Source organism: Oryza sativa, chromosome 7, assembly GCF_034140825.1.
Source record: "Oryza sativa Japonica Group chromosome 7, ASM3414082v1".
In the NCBI taxonomy this organism is placed as follows: Eukaryota; Viridiplantae; Streptophyta; class Magnoliopsida; order Poales; family Poaceae; genus Oryza; species Oryza sativa.
Window position 1 is genome coordinate 4742895 of NC_089041.1, and position 19578 is coordinate 4762472.

The 19578-nt window shown below is 42.4% G+C and overlaps 2 protein-coding genes across 2 annotated transcripts; both read left to right on the forward strand.

Moving 5' to 3' along the window:
• Window positions 1-517: 517 nt before the first annotated feature.
• On the forward strand, window positions 518-5538 carry LOC4342601 (SEC12-like protein 1). The gene is made up of 10 exons (XM_015792080.2): window positions 518-768; window positions 901-1001; window positions 1724-1856; window positions 2223-2314; window positions 2609-2708; window positions 2796-2868; window positions 2950-3070; window positions 3530-3649; window positions 4813-4883; window positions 4969-5538. The coding sequence occupies exons 1-10, from the start codon at window positions 595-597 to the stop codon at window positions 5145-5147; spliced, it is 1164 nt and encodes a 387-aa protein (XP_015647566.1). The 5' UTR covers window positions 518-594; the 3' UTR covers window positions 5148-5538.
• Window positions 5539-15137: 9599 nt separating this feature from the next.
• LOC4342602 (protein NUCLEAR FUSION DEFECTIVE 4) lies at window positions 15138-17442 on the forward strand. The gene has a single exon (XM_015789225.3). The coding sequence runs from the start codon at window positions 15178-15180 to the stop codon at window positions 17050-17052; it is 1875 nt and encodes a 624-aa protein (XP_015644711.1). The 5' UTR covers window positions 15138-15177; the 3' UTR covers window positions 17053-17442.
• The last annotated feature ends 2136 nt before the right edge of the window (window positions 17443-19578 follow it).

Here is a 19578-nt window from a genome sequence, read left to right on the forward strand (position 1 = left end):
GAGACATACCGTGGTTTAAAAACTAAAAAGGTTACTGCAAGTGGTAACCGTGTGGTTTTGTAAATCTTGGTAGCTACATATTCCAGTTTAGAAAAACAATAATGAAATAAACAGACAGTTCTTTTTTTTTAAAAAAATAGATAAATTTCGATGATGCACTACTCCAAAAGGAAAGACACTTTACCATTTTTATTATAACAAATCAATGTCGCAAATATCACGTATCAAAACACACAAATAATTAACAACAACAATTAGACTCTAAAAATAGTTGGATTATTATATCCTTATTATTCTCTAAATTCATCAACGAACCAAGCCAATCTTCCAACCGGGCAAACAAAAATAAGCAGAGAAAACCCTCATCCAGCGTTGACAACCCAACAGTCAAAGGATAACCCAGCGAATATCCCATCCATCCAACCCGTCCATCCGGGCCCACCACAACGCGTCATCAATCAACCCATCCATCCCCCGCAATAATTTCTCTCGCTTCCGCCGGTCGCCGCCTCCCTCCGCCGCTTTCTTCCCCTTTAAAACCCTCCCAAAATTCAAACGCGACCAAGCCGCCGGCGAGGTGAACGAAACCCAACCATGGCAGGCGGCGGAGGTGGCGAGGGGAAGGTGGCGTGCGCGGCGTGGATCCGGCGCCGGGAGGAGAAGGAGAAGGCGACGCGCGTCTTCGCGGCGTACGGGCGGGCGGGGTCGCCGCCGGCCGTGGAGGTGCTCGGGTTCGACTCCAAGGAGTGCTCCCTCTCCGAACCCCTGGTACGTACGGGAGCTCCCCCCTCTCCTCCTCCTCCTCCTCCTCCTCCTCCGAGCTCCCAAGGAATTCGAGGTTTGGTTCGCCGGCTTGACTTCCGGGGTCGTGGTTGTGTGGTTTGTTTGTTTGTGCTGCAGGCGAGGGCGGAGCTCGGGGAGGAGCCGGGCGACGCGCCGCGTGGCATCACGGTGCACCCCAGCGGCGACGAGCTCGTCTGCGCCACGGCCAAGGGGTGCAGGTGCGTGCCTCCACTGCTTCTCTTCTCGTTGACTGTTCTATCATTTGCGGGAATTTCTCAGGCGGGGAGGGGAGGGGTGATATGATTAGTTAGGAGTTCGGTGTTCTACCGGTAGATTATTGAGCTAATGCCTGTGTAGTGTCGGAGATTTCGGATTATTAGTTCGATTCAGCTGATTTGAGGGTGGTAATTTGGTTAATTGTGATGCGGGAGCTGGTTTGGTTGCTGCTGGCTGCCTGGCTGGATTAGGTGATTTAGAAAGCAGTGTGAATCCGTCTGTTTAGACTTCAGATTGTAGAGGTCTGTGTTATCAATGTGGCTAATTATGTTTAGATTGTAGTGCGGAATTGACTTTCTGTGTTCATTTGATCATTTGCTGTTCCAGTAACGTTCAATTAGGCTTTACACTTCAGGTTTTCTATAGAAGGGTTGGCTTGGATGTTGCAACCTAAAATAAAAAGGGCCACCGAAGTTGATCTTTAGTAGGGTTAACTACCTCAATGAAATGATCATTAGAATAGCACACATGTTGACTTGTTAATCAAATTATAAATGCACAGTATATATATATAATTCCATGCCATTTTGTACTTTTTAGTTCTGATTGTGTTATCATTTTATCAAAGCCTTCTGTTTGCACTGTTACAACCTGCTTTCTCTTTTTTCTGTTCTCTTTCACTAAGACTAGAACTTTATAATTAAACCACATGTTTGAACTGAAGGCTATTCAAGCTGATTTTTGAAGAGTTCACTGTTCGACTTATTTCAAGAGACGCTCCACCACTTGAATCCGTTGGACCGCAGAAGTGTCTTGCTTTTAGCACTGATGGATCTAAATTTGCCATTGGTGGTGAGGTATCGGATTGCTATATGTTGATATTGGAGTTTTACTGATCAGTTCTCTCTCTCTCTCTCTCTCTCTCTCTCTATTTTCTAGTTTGCTTCTATTTGGTGATTATGTGTTTCCATATGCTGCATTTATACATCGTTAAGAAGTACTATATGTGTATTATAGAAGCCATGTGATTTTAGGCACAATATCCACTGTTGTACCATTCTGTCAGATTATTCCATCCAGAATTCCAGATGGTTCAGTTTTTTATGGTCTGGTGTTATTGCCCAGTGTATTTAGTTTGATAATAATGCTGCTCTCTAGCTGAACTTGTACAAAGTATCTTTCTATGGTTCTTACAATGCTTTATTTTATTTTTACCACTATAGGATGGGCATCTCAGAATATTTCATTGGCCGAGCATGAATGTGCTCTTAGATGAACCCAAGGCTCATAAGTCCTTCCGGGACATGGATATCAGGTTAGGGCAAGTGCAAGCATAATTATTTTCCTTTATTATTTGCAAAAGAATCCCAGGATATTCTCATCTGTTGAACAAGTGTTGTTGTAAATGGCGCAATCATGTAGCCGTTATCTTGAGAGAGTAACCAAGAACTTTGATAACGTAGCAGTAGTGTTGGTCCAAACCTTAATGAAGCATTTTGGTCTTGGAAGACTCTTTTTTAGACCGAAGCGATTCTTTGAACCTTTGGTTTTCGTCCCTGTGCTTTATTGTGAATTGACTTTTGCAATACTGCTGCTTTTCCTCTTGTAGCTTAGATTCAGAATTTTTAGTTTCCACATCCACTGATGGTTCTGCAAGAATATGGAAGATAGATGAGGGGGTACCATTGGTCAATTTGACTCGATCTGCGGTATGATGCGATAAATTTGTGCAAGTCATGTTCTCTTGTTGAGATACTGAAAGCCTTAACCATTTGGTGTTCTGGTTTTCTATGCAGGATGAGAAGATTGAATGTTGCCGCTTTTCTAGGGATGGCATGAAACCATTCCTGTTTTGCACCGTTGCAAAAGGTATACTTTCTATTGTGGTCCAGAAATAGATTTATGCATATCAGATGATTTTTCTATATATGTGCTTTGTCATTGGAACAGGTAACAAAGTTGTAACTGTTGTCTGGAACATAAGTGACTGGAGTCGAATTGGATACAAGAGACTTCTGGGAAAACCTATCTCCACACTTTCAGTTAGCATGGATGGGAAGTATCTGGCTTTGTAAGTACATATAAATACTGTTGATCTTATCATACTGAACAAGTATATAACTCCATTGCATTTCTAGGAACATTTACAATGCCAAATTTCAAGACTAACATAAGCTACTTTCTCCTAGTAACTTCACTATTTTGTCCTTTTTGAAGAGCTCAAAAACTTGCTTGCATTTTTTTGTTACATTCTCACATTGACATGTAATATATCAACAACTTGAAACAACTGTCACATAAATAATAACAAAGAATTACTCTAGTTGACAAGGATGTTGCGTAGCTCTGAAAAAAATGGACGAAAAACATTAACATTATAAATTGTAATAGTGACAGTATCAGCTGGAGTAATGTTTTTTTCCTAATAAATATGCAGTGCCCCAATACTAGCTAACATATTCTAAACTGAATTGCTTTTGATGTATTTAGTGCACCGACATGTGAATGAATTCTGTATTTCTTCTTTCAGGGGGAGCCATGATGGTGATTTCTGTGCTGTGGATGTAAAGAAGATGGATGTTTCTCACTGGAGCAAGAAGGTCCATCTTGGTTCTCCGGTTTCCTCAATTGAATTTTGTCCTACTGAAAGGTACTGGAACTCTGTAAAGATGGCATGTTTATCACATCTTGAATCTTATGGATTTCTAGTTTGTTGTACACTGCTGTTGTACTGATTTCTAGTAAGGTAGTAGCTTAGTGTTCACTGGCATGTAGGCGCCATAATGTCAGACTCATGGTTGTTAAGGCGTCGCTATGGCGTCGCTATAGCACTAGGGCGTGCCGAGGGGTTAAGGCGTCCCTCCGCCTTAAGGGCTTAACGCCATAACCCAGAGAGAGAGAAAGAGAGAGGTGAAGGCAGCAGCAACTACCCCTTTTCACTGTTCTCTGCTCCATGTCATTGCCATCTTACTCCTCAGCTCTGGTTTCCACTCTCTTCCTCTCTCTCCTGTGCCAGATTCATTTTGACTAAGGGAGCAGCGCCAGATCTATCCAAGGGAAGAGAAGCATAGCTGGATTCGTTCTGAATGAGGGGAGAAAGGAGCACATATAGAGGAGCAGAGCTAGCACGAGGAAAAAGATCAGGGGAGAAAGGAGCACATATAGAAGAGCAGAGCTAGCACGAGGAAGAAGAACTGGCGCGAGGAAGAAGCGATGCACAGGCGTGAGGAAGAAGCGACATCGGAGGCGGCGCTGTGAGAGGAGAGACGCACCTGGTGTGGGTATTAGGGTTGTTTCCTTGACCATGGGCTGGTATGAAGGTTATTGGGCTTTTGTGGGCTGGCCTGCTAGGCTAATTTTCTCTCTCCCTCTTCTGATCGCTGCTAATCACGTAGATTAAGGCGTCGCCACGCCTTAGCGCATTACCGCTATAGCGTAAGGCGTGGGTGGGTCGCCTCAGGTCGCCTTACCGCCTTAACAACCATGGTCAGACTATCAAATGCCATGCTTATAAGTTATAAATCAATGCTTCATAGATTGTAATTGTCTGTGTATGCCTGCAGGCTGCACTGCATAATGTCTTAAGTGGGATGTGAGTCTGAATGTTCATCTTTTACTAAATTTGCTTTAGTTTAGCCTGGAAAAGATTGCAAGATAACATCTTCCTCCTGCTGGGTTTGGTAGGGATGGCCCTTATGCATTTCATTTATTCATGCAAGAAATGTTTCTCTTAAAACTAAATGACCTGTCCTTCTCCAATTTCCGGAGCATCTCTTTGTTTATGTTATAACATGATGCCTGCTGATACCGCAGGGCCGTAATCTCCACATCGCATCAATGGGGAGCAGAGCTGACAAAGCTGAATGTCCCTGCTGACTGGAAAGGTACATGTCTCATAAAATGCTTCTTGGCTCTCCTGTGGTATAATTTACCATACTAACGAAATCTTTTTGTGTTATTCTTCTGCAGAATGGCAAGTCTGGCTCATACTCTTATCTCTTTTCCTAGTGTCAGCCATCCTGTTCTATATGTTCTACGAGCGCTCCGATTCCTTCTGGAACTTTCCAATGGGGCAGCATCAGCCAGCCAAGCCATGGAGTGTCATGAAGGAGTCTCCTCCAGTTCCTGAGGACCAGAACCCCTGGTGAATTATCTTTCAAGCAATCAAGCATTTGGGTGTTGTTTTATTTCATAATGAAAGGGTTTTTTCCAAGCCTAATTCATGTTGTACCATTTTACTTGTTCGCCGATCTGACCACGTCAGTATTTATCTAGGTAAATCAGTAAAATGCCACTGTAATTGGTGGTCTGATGGTAGTTATGAAAATGCCATCGACTTCCAATGAGACTTTCAGTGGCATTTTTAAGTCTATTGTACCTTGCAGTGGGATTTATCCACGTGCTTATTTACCCCCTTCTCTTTGGTAGTCAATAACTGAATTTATCAGTGTGTTCTACTTCTGTATATGTGGGTTGGGATGTGAGTACAAGTACATGTGAACTCAGCTTTAATTAAGCCGCTGGCAGTTGTTAATTGCAGGATGTTTTTTTAGTTCTGATTTTGTTTCGAGTAAAATGTATAGCGGTCCGGCTTGAATTTATGCACGGGTACCTCTAGAGAGAGAACACACTATTAGAGGTTAGGGATGGCAATTTCCCCCGTGCGGGGACCCGCCCCGTACTACGGGGGCGGGTACAGTTTCTGACCCACGGGTGAGGCGGGGCCGGGGCCCCGTATTTTTGCGGTTAGAGGCCGGGGGGAAAAGTTCACCCGCGGGTGACCCAACAAAATACTGAGGGATAAAAACAAACCTTAGCCTCTAGCTCCCCATCTCATCTCGGCATCTCCCCTCCAGCCGCTCCACCGCTCCAGTCTGCATCGGCAGAGGCGGCGCCAGGGCGCACGCCGCACAGTGAACTTCTGGATCTTGCCGTCGCCGATCGCCCTCTGCCCCTCTCCCCTCCTCTCCCCTCCATCTCTCCGGCTGTCCCTCTGGCTCTCCTTTCTGGCTGCGCGGTCGAGCGGCAAGGGCGGCGGCGGCCGGTGAGGGTGCGGCGCACAAGCGCGGCGTCCGGCTGCCTGTGGCGAGTCGCGAGCGCGACTGCGCGAGGGGACAAGTGTGGGGCCGGCGAGGGGACAACCTCACAACCGGACAGGAGACTTTTGCTTGCTTGGATGTGATGTGTTGAACCTTGAAGGCTTGATTGCTTGAACTCATGTGTGTGTGTCGTGTGTTTGCTTGGCTGGCAGCAACAGCATAGCATAGCCATGTGAATAGTTCAATATGTGTTTTTGCTGAACTTTTTATGATGCTATTCAAGTATTCATGTTATTTTTGATGGTGTGTCTATTATGTACCATATTTTTCATTTGCTAAATTGACGATTGTCTTATACATTTTGTGCTCATTTGATGGAGTTGCTACTCACTGCGGGCCCCGATCGGATTGCGGGGCCCCGCAGGGGCTGGGGCCGGGGGCTGGTTTACACCCGCATGTCCACTCGGGGCCGGGGCCGGGTGGAGAGTTCGGGGGTCGGGGTCGGGGCCGTTCCAGCCTAACCCGCCCCCGCCCCGTCCCGTTGCCATCCCTAGAGGTCTATATAAACATTGACAATACATTTTTAGAACACTTGAACTTATTAACCACTAGAGGTCTAAAATCTGATGTGGCACACCAACATCAACATGGATGCTGATGTGGCTTGATCATTACTACTGACATGTGGGCCCCACTTATCTATCTCTCTTTCCCCTCTTTTTCCTCATGGAGGACAGAATAATAATTCCGTATCGAGGACAAAATAAAGGTTATGACATGCCTCAACTGCAAATCTGAACGCGTGGTCGTTTGGTTGGACCCATGATGAGGAATCTCCACACAACAGACAACCGAACCTCTCTCACCCCTCATATAACGCAAGGGGGGATTTGTGTGCCAGGATGTGAAATATCACATGCATAATCATGTTTAAGATTGTCTGCCACAAGAGGGGGTCAACATATTTCACTTCTAAGTTAAGTTTTTCCCTTGTCAATTCTTGGATCACTCCTCTCCAGAAAGAACCAAAGGAAATGTTTATATGTACAGTGCAATTCTGAAATACTAAGTATCAATCAATTTTAGACTCGAGAAGTTCTTGATGAGTTAGGACACATTGTACTGTTCCTTTCCATCATGGAACTGCCACTCCATTTTGTCTCTTCTTTGGAAGGTTTGAGTGAAGAACTAAGACATGTATTGTGGTGGAAGGTTCAAATGTTCAATCAAGGAGGAGAGTAGCTCTTCCTTCTTTCTTCTTTTAGTACAAATCTCGAGACGATCCGATGGTGCAGCATATTCTTGCTTCTTGAATAGTAGTAGTTAAGTTGCCAAGTGGCTGTCATCTTTGTACTTGTCTGTATCTTCCACTGAAGATCAAAGTGCGTTATATCTTTTGTTTGTCTTGTCCAGGTAATGTCCATGGCATGCCATGAAATGGATGCTGTCTCTAGAAGCTAGAACAGAAGATCATGCGTGGCTTTACTGTACAAAAAGTTCTGATGATTGCAGCATCTCTTCCATGCCTGAGTGCCGTGAGATTCGTGTTGTTCTTGTTGGACTGTTGCTTGTACGTGTAATTTTCTCTCTGGTCGGTTGATTGGAGATTTTTTTTTTCTGGTCAGGATAGGCCGGAGAGATGCTCATGTCAGGCAGCATCACTTACAAGCATAGAACTCACCTACAGATTTATACCAATACAATTCATGGATGAGGTTGACTGGAAACTGGTTGTCGCATGACTTGCAGTAATATTTAAGGGCATGTTCAGATCGATATTATTTTAAACCATACCATTTTTTAGTTGTTAAATATATGTATCTATTTATTTATTTTTACCAAACTTTGGTAAATATATAAGAAATTATGTCAAAATTTTGGTAATATTACTAAAGTACTAAAATCTGATAAGGTTTATTTTGGTTATAATCTGAACAACCCTAAATGCCCTTTACTTGCATCTGCAGGTGAGTTCTTGCAAAGGTTGGTTTGTATTTGGGTGGATTTTCAAAAGGCACTCTATTATGCTAATTTTGCGCAAACAGATCAAATAGGAATCCGTATATGGAAGTGAAACAGAATATTCTATTAAACTTGGAAGCTACTTTTATCTAACTGTATTGTCGTAAAATAACAAATCGTGGTTATTGCACCTGCATACTTTCTTTTTTTCATGTAAGATCGGTGGGTTGCATACTTGTAGTATGCACTTCTTCCATCCCAAAGTAAACCAATTTTTATACACAAATATGAACATGTAAAAATTAATTTATTTTAGGACGGAAGGAATACTAGGCATCATCCTCTGATACGAACAATATGAAAATAGAGAAAAGGGAATACTATCAGACTTAGACATGAAAAGTTTTTATGATTAGTGGCAGTCACCTTCTTAGTCTGAATCAAGCTAGTACACACGTAACCTGGGGAATTTCAGATTTGGCCGTCATATCTAGTGTTCAAACATTTTAGTGGTCAATGAAAGTACAGTTATCTTATCTTGCAAGCATTCTAGAACCTTTATGTTGTGTCCAGCTTAAGGATTTGTTGGATAAGAGCAGCTAATACTGAACTATTGGGAACCTGGGATATGCACTGTCCAACCTTAGTTTTATCTTTAATAGTATACTTATTTTTTAAAACAAATAATTATATATTTACATGAGCCAACAAACGGGACCTTCTGGTTCTGGTCAAGTTAACCTCCTTGACTAAGAAATGGCTGTACTAAGCATAGGCTGCAGAGAAAATCGAACAAATCAGAATTTTTCTTCTTGGCAAATTTGTTTTTATGAGAATCTAAGATACCCTTTGTGTCAAACATGCACAATAGCTTTAATTTATTTTGAGACTGAATACACGACTCAAAGACCCTAAAGAAACCACTCAGATTAGACAAGATGATAAGGTCTATTGATACAATTTGTTTTTGACACTTACACATACGGCTTGGACTTGCTATGGATGAGTGGATATTCTTTTTTCATGCAAATGATTGTGTACATGTACATTTTTCTTTTGGAAAATTCAGATAATTCATAGTTGAAAAGATCTCTTGCAGCATTGTCAATTAGACATGTTGCGTTCTCTCTATCACACGAACAAATCAAGAAGATCATTACGTATTTGAGTAAAAAACAAACGGTGAAGACGATGACGAGGATGACAAGGACTCGTCGGTATTTAGCATAAGCGTCTTATTATGGCTGTGTTTAGTTCGGCCCAAAGTTTGAAATTTGGTTGAAATTGGAGACGATGTGACTGAAAAGTTATGTGTGTATGAAAGGTTTGATGTGATGAAAAGTTGGAAGTTTGGGAAAAAAAAAACTTTGGAACTAAACAGGGCCTATATGTATTCTTCAGGCAAACAATATTTGAGGTTGCCGTGACTTAGCAAATATTGAATTTGGATGCTCTGCTAGCACTTCAAATGGTAAAAGTATGCCGTTTGCTCCACCTGTGCAGTGTAGTACTAGTATTTAGCTAAGAATTTAAGACACTAGCTAGACAGTTGAGGTGAAGATGGAAAAACTCTTTATAGCTCTCAAGGATATTAGCAACCTTCAACTTAGGCCCCCTTTGTAGCATGGGAATTTTTTTTACCGATTCCTATAGTTTGATTCCTATGAAATTTCTACAAATTTATGTGGAAATCCTATATTCTAAAGCATGCCTTATTCTCTGTCAGGTAGAAATTCAACCAAATGGCATGGCAGAGTCAACAGATGGATGAGTAGTACAAACTACAAAGTGACGTTTTGGATATGACAATGATTTTCTAAAACATATATTTGACTACGATTTTCTGTTATAATATATACAAAAAAATAAGTAACTATTTGATTTTATCAAAATATATTTTAAAAGACTAATCTATACATCGGGTTGTAATATTTTTAAACTGAATATTTTAAATAAAGCTCTAATTGTTTAACCAAACCTTATTTAAAACATCAAAATTATGGAACCGGAGGGAGTACTAACATACGTTGCTCCATTTGGCCTCACCCAATTAGTCATTCTTAGATTGGACTATATCAATTTTTCAGATGATATATTCTGTTCCTCTGCAAAAGTTTCCAAGTGAAAATTCGGCATATTAATTGTCATAATTGTTATTTAAAAAAAATCACAAATATCCTCTGTATCTCCTTATTCACAATCATAAATCACAAATATGACGAACTACTGATGCATAGCACTACGTCAATGTCAGGCTCACACTCACCAATTTTACTGAAAATTAATTAATTTAATAAAAAGGATACAATGTGGAAATGCAGCAGAGACAGGCATGACAATTCCTGAACTCTTAAGTCAGCAAAGGCTACTCCTGTACCAGTAAAAGCTTTGTTTGGTGGCAGTCCAACCAGTTTAAGAGAAGAATAAGACAAAAAGATCAGCAATAATTTTATAACTAGGATAACAGAGACCTGGAGACCATATAGTCTTAAAGCCAGATGCTGCAATAATACTGCAAAGACGCTTATGATTCAAGTCATGCAGAGTAGTCATTAGTCAATACTCTAACTACCACAGCATCATCCAGGAAAATGGTAGTACTTCCTCCGTAGAGGTTGGCACGGATATTAAGAAATTAGGTGAGAATGATTGAAGAAGGTGTGTGATTGGTTGAAAAGAGAAAGTAGGTGAAAAAGAATGGTTGTGATTGGTTGAGAGGAGAATATAGGTAGAAAAATAGCTTCATTTTGGGATAAAATATTGTGCTAGAAATAGCTACATTTTGGGATGGAGGTAGTACTTAGTAAAGAAATGCAAATCCCAAAAAGATCTTTGACAATTTGTTCTATTATGAGATTGTGCAAGCTGATGTCACATAGTGCTGAATGAATTTTGCTAAGTTTTCACATGTAGGTTAATCACATGGTTATAATGTATCCTCCAAATCTACAGTTGAAATGCTGAGTGATAAGCTGTTTGGACTATGGTTGATAAGCCGTGAAAAATAAACCAAGCAACAAAGATAATTTATAAGTAAAACTTAAACTTGTTTATATGCACTATTGGCGGTTTAAAAATTTAAGGTTAGAAAATAGACTACAATGAAAAAAACTTAAAATCAACTCATAATTTAAGTTTTAAAATTTATATTTTAATTATGGCTAATAAACTAACAAGCAAATGATAAGAAACGACTCGTTTTTAACTTGCTGCGAAGAAAAGTAAAACCTAGGAATTCGTTAGTTTGCTAGGTATCTACTGCGGTTAATTATGTGGGGATTTAAACCCATGATCTCACTTTTAGTAGATGAAGTAAACATTACATCATAACCTGATAAGGTCTATGCATGTATGACGCACACATCAACTACATCAGTGTACATGGAAACAAATTCTCTAATTAAATTGGAAATCAAACAGGATGAACCCACCTGAATGCAACACATCAATAAAGATCTAAAAGAAAAAGAAATGTAATAAATCACAAGATGGCCAGTCGATTAATTAGATAATGGTCCTGAAATCTCTATCTACAGAATAAAAAGGACCAATTAACCACCTGTAGAGTGTAGACACTGCCGTCTTGATCTGTAGCTAGTCCGGAATAGTTAGGTAGCTTATTAATTAACCCTTCCTACTGGACACCTAATCATCCCTATCATGCTGCCCTCGTTTGGACTGGAATTGACTATGACCCATACGCCCTCAAATCACTCGCTAACCTTGGCAATTACCACATGACAAAATCACATCAAAGCCAAGTGACCGACGGCTCATCCAAGTAAACGTGAATATCAGGATAGGACCTAATATCAACTAATTAGAAGAGGTGAGGCTTTAAACCCAAATCATCCAGCCCATCACCTTATGAAGCTAGTTGGAAGATCCCTTAACATTTCTTGGTGGCTCATCCAAGTAACCGGGCGAGACCCAACGTTTCTCGACGGCTCATCCAAGTAACCGGATCCTGTTTGAGAAGCTTATATCTTACGGCTATAGTTTCTTTTAAAATCTCCAAGACTCCAACTCTCTAAACAGTTTATATTTTTAAAGAAACTACGTAGCTGTCTAATAAATAAAAAAATAAACCGGAGGAAAAACTGACATAACACAATTTTCTAAAGATTTTCATTGGTTAGCCTATTTATCAGGATCACAAGTTCCCCAAATATAAACAGGTAACCTGGTGTTTCTATTCTAACAAAAGTATATAGTTATATATACTACCTGTCCTAAAATATTGTTGATGAGACATCACCTAGTATTAATTACGAATCTGAACAGAGAATACTCAAATCTAGATACTAAGTTATGTCTCATTCTATACATAACAACATTTTGGAACAGATCTACTAATTAATAAAAGGAAGAGTAAAAACTCACAAACACAATTTTCTTTTAAGATTTTCACTGATTAAAACTACTCTTCAGTCTCCAGATATAACCAAAGACGACCGGGTATCCCGGTTCACACACAATGCGTGCGCTTTCCTCCTGCCGACGCCTCCCTACTGTGTCCATACGCCCAAGCAGCTGCTCATCTTTGCACGTCCATATATTAGGGCCCATCATGCTTCATAGGTAGCTTTCTTCCCTAATAATAATAATGAAAACACTGAAAGAGATAGGAGAGAATAACTAGCTAATTTATGTTGACAATTTATGTCGCTCTTGTGAGAGTGGCATGTGATGTTTTGGATCCATGTGTCAGTGAGACATATATTGGTGAAAACGTACAGCTAAGTATGTGAAAAGTGTACTGTTTTACTACCTCGATTACAAATATCCGCTTAAAAGGACGTCGTATTTTCAAAGTATCACTCATGTTTTTTTTATTTAATTAAAAATTTATAACTGCTTAGAAGGGCGTCGTGTTTTTGAAGTGTGTTGTATCTTAAACATAAGCACGGAACTTCCATTTAGCTATTTAACCATTTTAAACAAATTTCCTACCTTTCCAAAAAAAGTATTTTTTCCTAAGAATGCATAGTACAAACGCAGATGCTTACAACGGGCGCACTCATTTATGAACGCACATACGTACATGCATCCTATTAGGCTATTCCTATGAGTACTTTTCAAAAAACTAGTCCAACATATCTTAATATTGACGACATTATTGTATACGTCTTGCTACTGAAATAATAATTAGCCATAAATACAAGCACCCGATAAGAACTTGAACCCAAGTAGGCTCAGTTAGGGATGAAATAGAGTGGATACGGACGAATAATGCTCATACCATATTCGTTTTCATTTTTTTTTGCCAGATACAAAAACAAATACATACGAATAGCTCTGATACGGAAACAAATACGAATTATCTTGAATATGAATAAGGACTGACTATGATCGGACACGAATACGGAAATATTTTTTTCTTGGAACACGAAAACCACCTCAACCTCTAATAGAAACAAATATCTCCATATATAATTAGCTCGTTTTATATAAAATATAGTATAATTTATAAAAATATTTAAAAATTAAAATAATATTAATAGTGTGAACTAGTGTTAAGAGACTACTACCATTAAAGGTCATAGAGTTATAAACAAATTGGGTATGTTTTATGACTTAGGCGGATATCCGTTAGAAACCCTGATACCATATTCATATTCGTATCCAAGAGAAAATATCCGTATTCGTATCCAAGAGAAAATATCCGTATTCGTATCCATATCCTAATTATATGATAATTATCCACTCCGAAAGGTAATCCGTATTCTTTTTCATCCCTAGACTCAGTTGACATCCACTTCACTTTAACCATTTAAAAGTTATTAATGGTCCAAGTGAAAACAGTAAGAGTCAGTAGTGATAAGGTAAATGAAGACGGATTTAATAATATAACTTCCTATAGGTTTAATTTGACGAGTAAATTAAAGAACCGTGATGGCACCGGCACCACTCCCTCGCCATCATCTTGTGTTACGCCACTATATGGTCAAGCTTGTGCGTCATTGATCAATCATGGGGACAAGGGTGTGATGACCATTACACAAGAAACAACAAGAGGTGGGGGGTCCATTGACGTACGACAATGTTGCCATGTTGTGTGATCTCGGAGATGGATTTTTATTTCTCGCGAGTATATTCACCTAAATAGATTTTTTTAAATTTATTTATAGAACACATTAATATGGGATATATCGCTTTACAATGTACATTATTAAATTCGACTTCTACAAGTTATAAAAACTAAATTAAACTGAAACTAATTAATATTATAACCTATAGAAGTCGAATTTGAATATGCATATTTGTGGAGTGATATATCTCATATTCATCTATCTTGTTAATTTCTTTAAAAATATTGATATCTATTTAGGTGACATATAAGAGATGAGCGACGCCTGTTTGAGGGATGAAAACACTTTTATGTGTGATCTCCATTGTGTTATTTATTTCTTTCCCGGAGAAATAGAGGTACATAAAGATGGAAAAACATGAGCCTAATATGTAGCCTATTTCCTCGGTAAACTTTCTTTTTTTAAAATATCTTTGCGAAAGATACATTACAATTCAGTTAAAAAGAGTTTTGGTAGAACGCGAGCGTAACTTAACTGATTAGGTTTCTTGTGATAAAACAAGCCCACTTGACTCTAAGTCCTAGACTTGACACCAATACTCGCATTTACGGCTAATTATTCTTTATGGCAGATGACATATCTATCGACAATAAGGCACCAATGGTGATTTCGTCAATTTTATGATGCCGGCTCAATTTTCTGGAGATGCTTACATGAATAGGACGTGCGTGTGTGCGTATGTTGTGAGCACCTGTGTTTATATTGTTTTTCTAAAAAAGAAAAAAAGAGAAAAGATTTTTTTTGCCAAAATAAATTCTATATAAAAGTTATTTAAAAATTTTGAATAAATCCATTTTTAAGTTTATAATTATTAATCCTTAATTAATTATATGATAATAATTTTTTATTTTACGTGCGCTAAAAAAATGGATCCAAAAGAGAGGTGATAGAACGACGCAGCCTAGTATGAAAATCACACATGTTAAGTCCATTCCAAGAAAGCAATGTGTATAGAGATGCAGCCTCAAAAAGCCCCCTGACTCTCCACACTCTTTTCACCCTCCTTACTTCTCTATAAATAAATAATAGTACCACCTCGCTAACCAAACACACACCAACCCAACCCGAGCCCCCCAAGCGCAGCCATGGTGTTCGACGCGGGCACCGGCAGCAGTGGCGGCGGCTCGCCGGCGGCGCCCTCCCCGCCGCCGCCGTGGCAGAACCCTCTCCGCGTGATCCTGACGGCGGCGTTCGCGCGGCAGGTGGCGGTGGGGCGGTGGTTCACGGTGTTCGCGAGCCTGCTGATCCTGACGGCGTCGGGCGCGACGTACATCTTCGGCATCTACTCGCCGGCGCTCAAGGCGTCGCTCGGCTACGACCAGCACACGCTCAACACCGTCTCCTTCTTCAAGGACCTCGGCGCCAACCTCGGCGTGCTCTCCGGCCTCATCAACGAGGTCACGCCGCCGTGGGTGGTGCTCGCCATCGGCGCCGCCATGAACCTCTCCGGCTACCTCATGGTCTACCTCGCCGTGGCCGGGCGCACGGCGGCGCCGCCCGTGTGGCTGGTGTGCCTGTACGTGTTCGTCGGCGCCAACTCGCAGTCGTTCGCCAACACCGGCGCGCTCGTCACCTGCGTCAAGAACTTCCCGGAGAGCCGCGGCGTCGTGCTCGGGATACTCAAGGGGTTCGTGGGGCTCAGCGGCGCCGTGTACACGCAGCTGTACCTGGCGTTCTACGGCGACGACGCCAAGTCGCTGATCCTGCTCATCGCGTGGCTGCCGGCGGCGGTGTCGGTGGTGTTCGTCCACACGGTGCGGATCATGCCGTACCCGCGCCGCCGCGGCGGGCAGGAGACCAGCGTCGACCCCTTCTTCTGCTTCCTCTACATCTCCATCGGCCTCGCCGCCTACCTCCTCGTCATGATCGTCGTGCAGCGGCAGTTCGCCTTCTCCCGCACCGCCTACTCCTGCGCCGCCGCCGCGCTCCTCATCGTCCTCTTCCTCCCGCTCTGCGTCGTCATCAAGCAGGAGTTCAAGATCCACCGCGAGCGCCTCGAGCTCGCCGCCGCCGCCCCGCCGCCGCACACCATCACCGTCCTCGAAATGTCGAAAGAGACGGAGCGGTCGCCGCGGCCTTCATCCCCGGCGCCGGCGGAGACGTCGTGGGTGAAGGGCATGTTCCGGCCGCCGGCGAGGGGGGAGGACTACACGATACTGCAGGCGCTGGTGAGCGTGGACATGGCGGTGCTGTTCGTGGCGACGATCTGCGGCGTGGGCGGGACGCTGACGGCCATCGACAACATGGGGCAGATCGGGCAGTCGCTGGGGTACCCGGCGAGGAGCACCAACACCTTCGTCTCCCTCATCAGCATCTGGAACTACGCCGGCCGCGTCGCCGCCGGCTTCGCCTCGGAGGCGTTCGTCGAGCGGTGGCGCCTCCCGCGGCCGCTGGTGCTCACCGGCATCCTCCTCCTCGCCTGCGCCGGCCACCTCCTCATCGCGCTCGGCGTCCCGCGCGCGCTCTACGCCGCCTCCGTCATCATCGGCTTCTGCTTTGGCGCGCAGTGGCCGCTCGTGTTCGCCATCATCTCCGAGGTGTTCGGCCTCAAGTACTACTCCACGCTCTACAACTTCGGCGGCATGGCGAGCCCCGTCGGCTCCTACATCCTCAACGTCCTCGTCGCCGGGAGGCTCTACGACGCGGAGGCGGGCAGGCAGCCCGGCGCCGGCCTCGCCGCCGGCGCCGGCCGCGACAAGGTGTGCCTCGGCGTCGACTGCTTCAAGAAGTCCTTCCTCATCATCACGGCTGCCACCGTGTTCGGCGCGCTCGTCTCGCTCGTGCTGGTCTGGAGGACGTGGAGATTCTACAAGGGGGACATCTACGCGAGGTTCCGCGACGGCGACGGCGCCGTCGCCGGAGAGGGAGGTGACGGCCGGTTGCCGGTGGACCAGCGGCGGCGGCCGCCGCCGCCGGAGGAGGAGGAGGAGTCAACGGCGGTCAACGGAAGGAAGGAGTGAGCCAGTGAGGAGGAGGAGGAGGTGGGAGTAGTTGGTAGGTTGACTTGGTCAATGATGACGTCATCAGCGGTCACTGGTGATGGATTCTATCTACTCTGGCTTTGGCTGCTGACGTGGAATGGAAATTACAGCATTTACAGAAGATCTGGAAAAGCACAGCACGAAAGCGGCTGTAAATTTGGTTTCACCAAAGGAAATGCAAATATAAGTTTCTTACTTATTTGCTTTGGAAATTTTCGGTTTGGCGAAATCGCATCGAATGTAAATATGAGTACTGAGTACATGTATTGTATCCGTAACTTATAAAGAGTGACATAGGTTTGTAATTGGAAATTCCTCTGTTTTAAGAGAGAGAGAGATATGAGTAAAACTTTATTTTTTTCAAACTAAGATCAAGCTTGTAAGTTGTACTACAGTACATGTTCATCGTATTCATATCCCAATTGGCTGATTTGATAAATTCGGATCATTAAATGTCTGCTAGTTAGGTATAAAGAGCTTTCCCATTTATTTCTTCGTTTAGGCAGGTACAAAAGACGGGCAAAGGGCATGCTTTTCTAGTTGGACTTACTAAGCCGTTTGGAGTACTTATTGATTTTAATCAAAAGTAGTATATGAACAGTAATTATTATAATTTTTAAGCGATGTCAAAGCGAATGGATTTGAATGTAGTATATTAGTAAAGTACTTTCTATTACAAGTTAATCTAGAGATGCTAAATAATTTGATTATTTAAAAGATATTACTAGTTAAAATAAAACCGATATTAAAGGCCATCGATACTTTATTAGCTAGAAAACCTCTGCGTCGTCCATTGCATTGAGTGGTCTAGGTGGGGCAAACCCTAGCCATCATCGAGACACCCACCTCCTTCTTTGCCTCGCCTCCACTAGAATAAGCTATTGAAAAAACTGTGCAGCGAGTTAGGACGGCGGTAGCGACAGGGGTCTCCAGTGGTGACCCCTAGATTCGGTGTAGGCATGCCTAGGGGTGTAAGGGCAAGGATGACTGAGGCATTGCCGCAAGGAGCCTCGTTGGCTCATGCTAGGGGATTGTTGCTGCATGGAGTGGCTAGACGGCAAGCAAAAGCTTGGCATAGAGGCTTTCTGATCTGGCAACAGCGATACTTTGAGTGACATGATTCCTCTTGAGGGAGTTGCTTAAGAGGCTTGCTCTCTCCCTAGTTGTATACTCCAGGTAAAAACCGTGTTTTCAGATCTCTAGATGAGCAACGGCGATGTTTTGGCATCGCGTCCTCCCTAGAGGCGTCGCTTTGGAGGTTCCATTAATTCTACTTCCTCCATCTTCAAATAGTTGGGCAGACGCTTTTGGAGATAGTAGCGGGATGCTCAAGGAGTGAGTGGATCTTCTTCTTTGTCACTCTCTTTCTCTGCACCCCTTTTCGCTAGGAGTGCTTAGAGGATTAGTTTTCAGCTGTTTGGATGTGTTGGTCAGTGGCTCAATGGTGGCTTCGTTGGAGGTATAATTGGTGCGGTGCTAGCCCGTTGGTGTATGTAAGCATCGTCTGTAAGTGGTTGTGGCTTTTTGCTCCTTTTTTTTATTTTAGTTTTATATGATTGTAATCTTGTAATTTTTTCTACCATACCGATATAAAACATCACAATGTATGTATAATGTTATTTGTAAAAAAAAAAATCTAAAATGATAGTTATCTATAGATTATAGTGCTTACGTTACAGTTTACTTGAAGTAAACACTTCAATTCGTTTGACCGCTCTAGTATATCTTTGGTCGGTCCCGAGTAAAAAGTTGTTTGAAATGGTAGTACTAGGCTACTAGCACTGGTTTCAAACGGTGTTGATAAACTTGATATCCATGCATGTTCATCTAGTACAGTACTGGAGTAAAAGATTAGCAGAACAAAGCCGTACCCTCGGCGGCTCTGCCCCATGTGATGATGGAGAGATGAAGAGAGAAGCAAATCAGCAATGCAGTTGAATGATGATTATTATGGCATCATAATTTCGTGGCAGTGTTCCGGTTGAGAAGCAGGTGAGGCCGTGAAGGACGGAGCAATGTCCGGTTCCTTTGTCCTGTCGATGCCAACCAGTGACGGGTCCAAAGCCTAGTCGCGTACCACGTCTACACCAAAAAGGCTCCATCTGCGATGGGTGGACACACGGACCAGAGTCGCGAGAGGGGATGAAAATAGTCACAAAAAATTCTAGACCGATCGAGTGTCGTTCTCATACAGGTAGAAAATAGCATTATTATCTTATTATTTTTATGAAAACAATAGCGATATGGTTGAAAGTCTTTTATATTTATGGATTTAACTAACGGCTCCAATACGATTAGAAAAACTAAATTTTATAGGTAGCGTAAAACAAAAATAGTTGGAAACGATATTATTTAAGGAAAAAAGATATCAATACGGTTATAAATTTTCATACCATTTTAACGCTGGTACTATTTCTAGTCATATATAAAAAATATTTTTTCAAAAAAGGTTTTTTAAGATCGATTCAAATCGATAAATATGATTAATTCTTAACCAATCGAGCA